This window comes from Myodes glareolus, chromosome 12 (genome assembly GCF_982192425.1).
Source record: "Myodes glareolus chromosome 12, mMyoGla1.1, whole genome shotgun sequence".
Classification (NCBI taxonomy): Eukaryota; Metazoa; Chordata; class Mammalia; order Rodentia; family Cricetidae; genus Myodes; species Myodes glareolus.
The window spans coordinates 21,320,231-21,332,457 of NC_142037.1; the positions used below are offsets into that span (position 1 = coordinate 21,320,231).

The 12,227-nt window shown below is 39.5% G+C and overlaps 1 protein-coding gene across 1 annotated transcript in view; it reads left to right on the top strand.

The window, feature by feature from the left end:
* Rnf17 (ring finger protein 17) overlaps window positions 1–12,227 on the top strand; it is a 122,918-nt gene that overhangs the window by 107,697 nt on the left and 2,994 nt on the right. The window contains exons 30-34 of the mRNA XM_048441996.3: window positions 2,655–2,780; window positions 4,507–4,563; window positions 6,185–6,301; window positions 8,061–8,229; window positions 9,649–9,784. Coding sequence (XP_048297953.2) covers window positions 2,655–2,780; window positions 4,507–4,563; window positions 6,185–6,301; window positions 8,061–8,229; window positions 9,649–9,784 — 605 coding nt within the window. The remainder of the gene's footprint in view (window positions 1–2,654; window positions 2,781–4,506; window positions 4,564–6,184; window positions 6,302–8,060; window positions 8,230–9,648; window positions 9,785–12,227) is intronic.

Here is a 12,227-nt window from a genome sequence, read left to right on the forward strand (position 1 = left end):
ACTGAGAAATGCTTCTGAGGCCTGAACAAAGCAGTCCAGAACCATGTCCGTGGAGCTGCTCATGGTGAAAACAGACAGCAGATGAAAGTACAGTGACCTCACTGACCTATGTAGTACAGTAGGCAGATGGTATTTGGTGACCTCACTGACCTATGTAGTACAGTAGGCAGATGGTATTTGGTGACCTCACTGACCTATGTAGTACAGTAGACAGATGGTATTTGGCGAACTCTGGTATTAAAAGATGCAGCTGGGAAAGAGGCTCCATGTTAACATGACTGTCAGGTGACATTTCAGTCAAGGCTGTAAGGTGTGGCAGGACAGGGCATGCTGTTGCTGGGAGAAGGTGCCATGGACCCACGTAGACGCAGCCATATTTGGAAGGATGGCAGAGATGCGGTGATTGTGAGGGCCTGACCTACCCTACTACACAGGCACACAAGGTCAGACCCACTATGTGTTCTAGTTATTTCCTACTGGCTACTTAATATAGTTGGTTAGTAGAAAACAGAAGCAGATAAATCGCTCAAAAGCATTTCCCTTTCCTCTGTGAGGATGTTAATTTGAAGAATAGTGGGACTAGTGGAAATGGAAAAGAAATTACCAAAAAAAAAAATAGCTTAACTACAGATTGAACACAATGCCCATCAAAATCCCAGCAAAATTCTTCAAAGACCTCCAAAGAATGGTACTCAACTTCATATGGAAAAGCAAAAAACACAGGATAGCCAAAACAATCCTGTACAATAAAAGAACTTCTGGAGGCATCACAATCCCTGACTTCAAATTCTTACTACAGAGCTACAGTACTGAAAACAGCCTGGTACTGACATAAGAACAGACAGGAGGACCAATGGAACCGAATAGAAGACCCGGATATCAATCCACACATCTTCGAACACCTGATCTTTGACAAAAAAGCAAAAAATATCAAATGGAAAAAAGAAAGCATATTTAACAAGTTGTGCTGGCATAACTGGATATCAACATGTTGAAAAATGAAAATAGACCCATATCTATCACCATGCACAAAACTCAAGTCTAAATGGATAAAGCTAGCCACACTGAACCTCACAGAAGAGAAAGTGGGAAGTACACTTGAACACATTGGTTCAGGGAAGTACTTCCTAAATAGAACCCCAGCAGCACAGACACTGAGAGAAACAATTAATAAATGGGACCTCCTGAAACTGAAAAGCTTCTGTAAAGCAAAGGACATGGTCAACAAGACAAAACGACAGCCTACAGAATTGGAAAAAAATCTTCACTAGCCCCACATCAGACAGATCTCCAAAATATACAAAGAACTCAAGAAATTGGACACCAAAAGATCACATAATCCATTAAAAAAAATGGAGTACAGACCTAAACAGAGAACTCTCAACAGAGGAATCTAAAATGGCTGAAAGACACATAAGGAAATGTTCAGCATCCTTAGTCATCAGAGAAATGCAAATTAAAACAACTCTGAGATTCCATCTTACACCTGTAAGAATGGCCAAGATCAAAAACACTGATGACAACTTATGCTGGAGAGGTTGTGGGGAAAAGGGAACACTTCTGCATTGCTGGTGGGAATGCAAGCTGGTACAACTCCTTTGGATGTCAGTGTGGCGATTTTTCAGAAAATTAGGAAACAACCTTCCTCAAGACCCAGTAATACCACTTTTGGGTATATATCCAAAGGATGCTCAATCGTGCCACGAGGACATGTGCTCAACCATGTTCATAGCAGCTTTGTTGGTCATAGCCAGAACCTGGAAAGAACCTAAATGCCCCTTGACCGAAGAATGGATAAGGAAAATGTGGTACATTTACACAGTGGAGTACTACACAGCAGAAAAAATAACGACAGCTTGAAATTTGCAGGAAAATGGATGGAGCTAGAAAACATTATGTTGAGTGAGGCAACCCAGACACAGACAATTATCACATATAGTCACTCATAGGTGGTTTTTAAACATAAAGCAAAGAAAGCCAGCCTACAGACCACAATCCCAGACACACAATCTCGTGTGGACACGAAGAGAGACTTACATAGGTCTAATCTACATGGGAAGTAGAAAATAGAAAAAGACAAGATCTCCTGAGTAAATTGGGAGCATGGGGACCTTCGGGGAGGAATCAAGTGGCGGGGGGGGAGAGGCAGGGAGGGGAGCAGAGAAAAATGTAGAGCTCAATAAATATCAGTAAAAAGAGAAATAACTTAACCAGCTGTGGACCTACCAATTCTTGGTAATTATGAGTGGACTTTGTCAGTGCTAAAGCCATTATTGTTTTGATATCTTACATGAGAATGTTGATTTCTTCTGATTCTTGACATTTGGAGATTTTTAGCTAAAATTCATTTCTTTGCCTCTTAACTTGTTCTTAGTATAAATTAGTATCATCTAAAGATGATCCATCTGTAGTATCTAATAACTAGGAAATCTGCGAGGTATAGATATGCAAGTATATTTTATGTAAGTCTAAGAGTAGAATTACTGCTTCATCATCTGCCAAAATATCAGGAAAAAAAAATTCTTGCTGTGGGTCACTCAGATTGTTTGGTGATGCTGTTATTGTTGGAAACCCACGTCATATTTACTAACTGTAAAAGTTTAGGCACTGAGTATAAGTTTTATAGTAACAGTCTTCCTTATCAAAATTAATAGGAATTGCCTGAAAATCCATGGGGAAAGTTGTCTGTTCATCTCTATTTTGATGGGATGTCACTTTCTCATTTTATGGCTCATCATAAATATTGTATTTTTGAACATTCTGAGGAGATATTTAAAGAAGTAAGTGAATTGTTTTCCTATAAATAATATACATTTTAATTGATTCTGATTATAATGTCACAATCTGTTTACACCTCAAGTCTTTTGCTGTGTCTCCTGTATCTCGGGTTGGCCTTAAAAATCCTAATGCTTGTTCCTCTTTAAAATTCCTCCACCTGCTGGGATTACAGGCAGGTACTACCACATTCTGCTTATACCTGATTTCTTACAGGGGTATAAAATGAGAAGTTGCCAGTTCTTTTTCAAAAAGAGTAGTATGCTTTATATATCATGAAAATCATTTTATTTACATTAAAAGTCTAAATGTTTCTGTATCTTCTGCCCTATTAAGGCTTCTTTATGTTAACCAATGTTTGAGTTTGAACATGAGATGTACTGTATAAAATCTGTATATAGAATTTCATGCCAATAAAGGGCTCTTTCCCCACATAAAATGTGTCATTTAACTTGAACTAGAAGCCTTATGTTACAGGGTGAGTGTCGCTAATCTGAAAATCCAAAATATGATGATCTGAAATTAAAAATGTTTTGAGTGCCAAAAGATATTGAGCATTCAAATTTTAGCTGGGCATGATGGAGCAAGCCAGCATTTGCAAACAGAAACAGGAATGCTGTCAGAAAATCAAAGTCATCTTTAAACTACATAATGAGTTGAAGGTCCACCTGGGCTACATGAGTCCCTGACTTTGAAAATATAATAGGATTTTTATCTTGATTTTTAAAGTTTGTTTAAATTTTGTTTTATGTGTATGAATGTTTTGCCTGCATATGTGTATGTGGACTACATGCATGCCTAGTGCCCCACTGATGTCAGAAAGAGGATGCTAGATACCCTGAGACTAGAGTTAAAGATGGTTGTGAGCTGAGGGGTTCCCTGTAGATGTCATACAGGGAAGCAAACTGCACAAAGAGATAAGAATGAAAACCTGGTGCAGATGGACTTCATCAGCCTGGATCCGAGACTTCAGGGAGTCTAATGCCAAGTGGTTCATTGTCAGCATATTTAAAACACAGTAAAATTTGGGAAAAGGTTTCCAAGCAACAATCAGTCTATTCAGTCCAATTCCAGGTGCACAATGAAGCTTAATAGTGACTACATAGAAACTCCTTTACAAAGTATATGTGACCGTAAAGGTGGGTTCTATAGCTAAAAGACCTAGAATCTAGTGGTCTCTGATGGATACCATAGAGGCCAGCAGGCCGTAAGTACATGTGACATCTCCCCTAAGAAAGGGTAACAGTCTAGGGAGGGAAGAATCTGGGATAATCATTCTAGCGAATTTGAGTGAGGTCTGCCTCCACAGAGAGCAAAAGGCCATCAGTTCATTAACAAAATCCATTCCCAGCTTTCTGGATGGAATGCAGGTGTTCGATTTTTATATTCTCCATTGAAGAAAGACACCCCTGTATGATTAACATTCCTGATTCTCTTAGTGCTTCTCTGTGAGTACAAGGACCCCTGTGCTCCAAACAATGAGGTACTATATGGGTGCTAGGAACTGAACCCAGGTCTTTTTCAAGAACAAAATGCTAAGCCATTTCTCAGCATTAGGGGGCCAGAGGCAGGTGGATCTCTGTGACTTCAAGTCCAGCCTGGTCTACAGAGTGAATGCCAACATGACTTATGCATCTAGTTTTTGCAAAGTATAAAAAAAATCCTTAAAGAAGTATTTTGTTAGAAGATAAAAGTAGTTTTTAACTGATAAATAATACGTTATTATTTCAGAAACCAAGAGGTCAGGATGAAAAATATGAAGATGAACACTGGAAAATAAGATTTGAGGTAAGTTACAACCCAGATATTTTGGAAACTTTCAGCAATAGAAAGGATCTGATAGATAGCCAGCAAACTGGCTTAGCTGGAAAGGGAAGTTAGCAAGAACAGTTGCTGCCAAGGCTGACACTTGAGTTTGATCCCCAGAATCCAAGTGATGGGAGAAGAGACCTGACTCATACAAGCTGTCTTCTGACCGCCACGCATGCCCTCTGGCTCTTACTCACCACACACAAAAATAAATTATGAAAAAAAATTTTGAAACAGGGTCTCAGTATGAAACTGTAGATCAAGCTGGCCTCAAACTCATTAAGATCCACCTATCTCTGCCTTCCAACTGTTGGTATTAAAGGTGTGTGCCCAGCCACAAAAATTACTTTAAAATTAAAGGAAGAACCATGCCTTTGATCCCATCACTCAGAGTTAAATGGATCTCTGAATTTGAGGTCAGCCTGATCTACAGAGGGAGTTCCAAGATAGCCAGAGATACCATCTTGAAAAAATAATAAAATAAATAAAAGAAGAAAAAAATCCAAAATGTCCTTCTCATATAACCATTTTATTGAGCTGTTTATATGCTGTAAATGTACTTTCTTCAAATACATGACTCATTGGATTTTAATACTTATTGAGTTGTGCAGCTAGCACTACTAAAACAAGAACATTCCAAAAAGAAACAAACTACAGTAGTTTTCTATCCTTTCCTTTCTCAGCTTTTGGTTACCATTCAATCTTGTCTCTATGGATCTTCCTATTAAATGAAGTCAAGCAATACATGGCCCTTTATCCTTTATCTTTTCTTTCTTTTTAAAATAACACTTTTTCTCATTACATTTATTTATTAGGGGTAGTTCATGTACATGCCATATTTCTCACACACCAAGAAATATTAAATAGTCATGAAGTAATCCACAAATTTAAAATATGATGACTTGTTTATTTTATTTATGTTACTACATTCCTAAAGAGATATCGCTGATCTTTGCATAAAACCTGCACCTATACCCTACGTATATTCCTTAACTGCTGGCTCCCACGATCCTCCTGAGAATCATGTGTTTGCTTTCCCCTGTACTTTATAGAACTTAACGTCTTACCTTCTCAGTGGCTTTAACTTACCTCCTGTGAGCATTTGTGTGTTATTTTAGTTTCCTTAAAAACTACTTACAAAAGTAAACGAATGTTATAGAATGAGGCAGCCCAATGTGAACGCACAAGCCTTTAATCCCACACTTGGGAGGTAAAGCAGTCTGATCTCTGGTAATTCCAGGCCAGCCTGTGGTACACAGCGAGACCTGTCTCAGAAAAGGTGTATGTGTGGGGAATGTCACCCACTCTGTACCTCAGCACCCCAATTCCACTCCTTAGAGGTAGTCATTGTTGATGCTGTCAACTGTATTCTGTCTCCATGTGGATATACATCAGTGGACCTGCATGCCTTTGTTTAACCCTTCTTTAGAAGCGAGGAGTCAAAGAACATTGAAGACGATGAGTCACCCACTTTTTGTGGTGTTCAGTACTTAGGAGAACTTGGTTTCTGGTAACTGAAATCAGTTGGCCCCATAATGAAGTTTTATGTTAATTTTCATGATTACCATTCTGAAATTTAATTTGTTGTGTGTGGTTTTAGGAATTGCTTTTGCCTGAAATGGAGGCCCCCATTTTACCGCCGTATCAGTCTTCACTCCTCCCTCCACCAGAGGAGCTGTATGCTGTGCAAGTAAAGCACATCGTCTCACCTAATGAAGTGCGTGTCGGGCTGTGAGATGGCGTCCCGGGTGCGGGTGTCTGGGCCTCAAACCTTGTCAGGTCTCCATCTTCCTAGCTGTAAACGACAAGAGCCCCATCCTGTCAGGTTGTCGGGTATTTGTTGATACTTCAGACACTCGTGTTTCTTAGGAACCTACCCATTTCCCAGGGTTTTCTTCATTTATTAGCTCATATGCTTATATGGATTGTTTAGGTTTTTTTAAATTTAGATTTATTTAATATTATGATTTTTGCCTATACGTATGTATGTGCACCACTTACATTCCTGGTGCCCATGGAAATCAGAAGAGGTTTATCAGGTCTCCTGGAATTGAAATTAGATGGTTTCGAGTCATCGTATTGTGGGTGCTGGGAGCTACAAAAGCAACAACTGCTCTAAACTACTAAGCATTCTGTCCAACTCCAACCCCAGGTTATTCTTAAAGCATATTTATTTTAACTTATTTTATACCTACGGGTGTTATATGTCAGAGGCCAGCAGAGGCCGTGTAGAATCTCTAGCTGGAGTTATAGATGGTTATGAGTCAACACATGGGTGCTGAGGCTCTAACCCAGGTCCTCTGAAGAACAGTTCTCTGTGCTCTTAACCACTGAGCCATCTCTTCAGCCCCAAATGTGTAGCCCAAGTGAGCATATCCTACTTGCCTGATTACTTAGGTTTTTAAGGTGGACCTTTCCCCTCTGTGAAGTATTGAACATCTCACCCTTATATCTCTCCCTGCACTGAACTTAAAATGTTCTTATCCCTGCTCTGTTTTTTCTGAACTACTTAAGACATTTACCATACTGTCTATTCATGGTATTTGACCATCTTTGTCTCTAGACGATAAGTCCATGTGTGGAGGTGTGTGTGCCTGTGCAGAGGTCAAAGGTCCTCATGCCTACATGGCAAGTGCTTTATTCACTGAGCTGTCTCCCCAGGCCTAACTAAATAAGAATTCTTTGTTTTACGTGGGATGAAAGTGTAATTAGAGCTATTTCTTGGGAAAATTTTACCTCATTTGTAAAAGAAATGTTATTTTAAAGTTGTTTATAAATTAGGAATTTCTTCATTCTGGAATACATGATTATGAAATATCTCTTGAATTCTAAGAGACTTGAACTTTTGCTGAACCTCACAGCCAGAATTATTATATACACTGTGAGGTCATTTAAGCTGTCCTCTGATTTCTACACATTGCTCTGGTACCCATGTACATGGGTGGTCAAAATGTACATGATGGTCAAAACCCAAATAGTTGCTTAATTAAGTCTAGCTCAATACTTCATTATGTTGCAGTCAAGATACCGATGAGGACTATAGAATCCACTTCTGAAGAGTCATTGCCAGGTATGGTGATACATGCCTGTAATTCGAACTCAGAGGTAGCAGATGAGTAGTGGTTTGAGGCCAGTATTAGCTACATGACACCCTGTCTTAGAAAAGTAAATATTCACTTCATATGTCTAGAAGGCTCACTGCTGGCTTGGGGCCCTTTCAGGGGACTGTTCCAAGCATAGCTTAGTACTTCCTAGAGCACACCTATTTCTACAACCAGTCTTCACAACCACACTCTTCTTCATTTAAGTCTCTTGGCTTCAAGATCAGTGTGGCAAGACACAGGGGGCACCCACAGAGCCACAGAACAGGAGGCAGGGGCCTCTGGGCCCTGACCGGAGGCCACCCGTATGTGAATTCAAGAAATTACAGAATTTGCAAGGCTGTTTTTCCTTCTCTCCCTGCCACTCCCTTGTAGGTGTATATTTGCCTTGATTCTGCAGAAAGCTGTTCACAGTTTAACCATCCTGGTGACACAGACGACAGTGGAATCAGTTGGGAATCTGAGTCAGAGAACCTGGAGGAAGCATTGCGGAGATATAACAAGAATGTGGAGAACTTCCCTCCCCTGACAGACTTTAGCTCAGGTATGTTCATGTTCTGCCCTGGTTCTTGGTAAGATTGCCTTGTATCCAATGGGCAGGGAGTTCGGAGGGTTATTTATAATTTAAGTGGCATTTCCTCTCAACTTCACATGTAGGATTTCTAAATCCTGAAGACACCCATTTCCTAGATTAGGAAGTGACCCAAGTGTGTTAAGTAATATATCTCTCTTGTGGGGACAGTTTCACTCTGCAAGAGTCAGGTGAGCTGGAAAACTAAGGGTCTAAGGATGGTTGTCTTTAAGTTTGAGGCTTTCCCACTAGCTCTACTTGTGAAAGCTGACTTTCGGACTGCAGTGGTAATGACTAACTACAAATAACCTGGACGACAGTTCTGAGGTTGTAATGGTTTGTCAGGACAAGTTAAAATTCTTAGGTTCTCCTTTTCCGTCTGTTCTTCACATCTTTATTAAATACCCATGATTCTCTTCTGAGGAAAATTTACCCACTTGCCATTGACAGTCCCTCAATACCAGGAGTATCTTCACATTTTCCTGTATGGGGCATAGAGCTGTATTTATTTATGGTGTGTTGCATGTAACTGTATGTTTAAGCAAAGGGAAAAACATACCAGCCTAACTTCTTGCCTGATTTAACTTAATAAACTTCTGATAGGCTATAACTTATTTTGGCTGATAACCACTTTTGCTTGGATTGTCATTCCCTCAGACTGTCTTATCACAGTAAAAGTCTCTTGCTCAGCTCTCCCCATGTTGGAGGTCTTGTCTTCTCTTACCTCTCCCAGCATGAAGTAGCAACACCCCCCTCCCCCCAGCCCATGTTACAGAAGCACAGTGAGCGTCTCAGCTCACTGCCACTCAGCTGCATCTGCAGTGATTGCAAGGGTGCTGTGCACTTAGGCCTCAGTTATCAAACGAGTGTAAGAGGAAATTCATCAGGTGAGTTTTGTGTACACAGACCAGTCCAGAAGGAAAATCCTTCCTCATTCATACCTCCAGGAAAGTCCTAGTTGGGACATAATGTAATTTCTGGATCTAAATACACATGGTCTGTTTATTTCACAGCTACTTTATGCCTCCAGGGTTGCTTTTCTTTTTCCAATGCTGAGGCTCTAATCAGGACTTTGCCCATGTGGAGCAAGTATTCTACCAGTGAGCTACATCCCCATTTTTTTTTTTTGCCAGTGTGACCTTACCTGTGTGAAAGTGGAACTAGGAAATCTGAGGATGGGCAGGTGTCTTTCTTCAAAACATAATCCTTAGATATTAATGAGAAAAGTTGATAAATGTAGGCAGAAAAGGGGAAGCACCACAAGGCCAGACAGTCTTCAGTTCTGTGTAGTGACCATATGATTGTGTGTTTATTTCTTTGTACTTTTTATATTAAAATTTTTGAAAGAAAATTAGTAAGTTTATGATTTGTTCCCTCTTTCTGTCTTTCCAGAAATGCCTTGCCTTGCAGAATATGCTGATGGCTTATGGTACAGAGCAAAGATTGTTTCCATTAAAGAATTTAATCCTTTATCTATCCTGGTACTATTTGTTGATTATGGGTCCACAGAGAAGCTGACAATAAACAGGTAAAGGAGAAGAAAAAGTTGAATAAGAGGCTTTTTAAAAAAATATTTAAGCTGAGCATTGTTGGCGCAAGCCTTTAATCCTAGCACTTGGGAGGCAGAGGCAAGCTCTGTGAGCTTGAGGCCAGCTTGGTCTCCAAGAACTAGTTCCAGGACAGGCTCCAGAGCTACAGAGAAACCCTGTCTCAAAAAAAAAGCCAAATAAATAAATACATAGATAAAAGCTTATTTATGTACATGTGGTATAGATTTCTGTGGAGCTGCCTGTGCAGAGGTCAGAGGTCCTCATGCCTACATGGCAAGTGCTTTATTCACTGAACTGTCTCCCCAGGCCTAACTAAATAAGAATTCTTTGTTTTACCTGGGATGAAAGTATAATTAGACCTATTTCTTAGGAAAATTTTACCTCATTTTCTAAAGAAAATGTTATTTTAAGTTGTTTATAAATTAGGAATTTCTTCATTCTGGCAACACATTATTATTATGAAATACCTCTTGCATTCTAAGAGACTGGAACTTTTGCTGAACCTCACAGTCAGAATTACTGATACACACTGTAGGGTCATTTAAGACTTGAGACTGCTGAATGTTCACCCAAATTGCTTATTTAACCTGCCTTTAAGGGAACAAATAGCCAGACAGTGGTGGCACATACCTTTGATCTCAGTAGAGGCAGGCAGATCTCTGAGTTCAAGGCCAGCCTGATCTCCAGCGTGAGTCCCAGGACAGCCAGGGCTACACAGAGAAGCCCTGTCTTGAAAACAGAGATATAAAATCCAACCTTACTCGCTTTGGGTTTCCCATGTAATCAGTCAACTTTTACAACCTAAACTAATGTATAGCTTTAATCTTAAATTTTGTATTCTTCCATACCTCTGACTCAGAAAACAGTGTATGAGTGCTACAAAAAATCATTTGTTAAAAGCAACAAATAGGTTGAAAAGCAACCTATAAAAATGAATGTCATATGTGTTGAAAGCAATATACAGACACTGCTTTATAATAAAGTATTTGTTAATCTGTGTCAGTGGGGATGGGTTGAAGTTAGTAAAGTTTCATCACTCATAAAATTCTGTTAAACATTTCTCTAAAGTGTCCCTCATTTCATTCCCATGTGATACTTTCTCTGCTGTTCAGTAAAAGAGGGAGCAAAACCCTTTGTTAGGGACACCCAGACACGGACAGACAGAGTCCCAAGGCAGCATTCAGGCAAGCTGGCAGGCACATATTTAGACTCATAACAGACAGAGACATGGAGAGCATGAAGTAGAAGACTCAGATCTGGGCTTGTTCTTGGTTAAATTACTCCAAGGAGAAGAGCTTTCCTTTTACTTAATTTTATTTTATTTAATTTTTATTTTATTTTAATTTTATTGGCAACTAGGCTTTGTACTAATGCATTAAAATGGATACATTTTATTAGTTTTACAGTTACTTTACAGGTGTATGTTTATGTGTGCATATATATATATATATACCACAGTGCGTGTGTTGAAGTCAGAAGAAAACCTACAGGAGTTGCTTCCCTCCTTCCACCACATGGGATCCTGAAACTGAACTCAGGTCTTAGCCTCCTCAGCAGTAAGCCCCCACCCGCTGAGCCATCTCACCAGACTTGACTGAGAATTTTAAAAATATATCCATTTTATTATTTTTTACTTATGTGTTTGTATATGGGTTTAATGCAGATTAGCACAGGTATCAGACAAGATCATAGGTATCAGATCCTCTTGGAGCTGAACTTACTAGTAGTTGTAAGCCACCAGATATAGGTACCAGGACTCCAAATTGGGTCCTCTGCAAGAGCAATATATGCTCTTGACCACTGAGTCATTGCTCTAGCCCCAAATTGTTAATTTTGAATATAGATTTTTATTTTGATAAGATATGTATAAAGTTTATCATCTTAGTATTTTAGATGTACAATTAATGGGCTCCTAAGTACATTCACAATATTGTTCAACTTTATACTTTACATTTCCAAAATATTTTAAATCAATCTACACAGAAATTCTGCCCATTAAATAACCATGCTCCATTTCACCCTCAGCCCAGTAAGCTACTTTCTGTCCCTTCTGTTCTTTAGTCTTCAAGATTCATCCATGTGACATATGCCACAGTTTGCTTCCTAAGGCTGCTGTATGTGTCCGTCTCAACTTTAGACACCCTTCATGGGTGGGCATTGGCGCTGCTCTGCTTCTTCCTATTGTGAACAAGGCTGTAATGAATATGAGTAGATAGGTACCTTGTTAAGACCATGCTTTAAATTTGAAATGTATACCAGGAATGGAATTGCTGGACCACATACTCTGTTTTACTATGTAAGGAACTTTCATAGATGATTCTCCATAGCAACAGTACCATTTTACATCAGTAACAGTGCCCAGGGGCTTTGGTTTTTCTGACTTTCTTCACTGTGCTCCTAGTGTCATCTTCGCAAATTCCA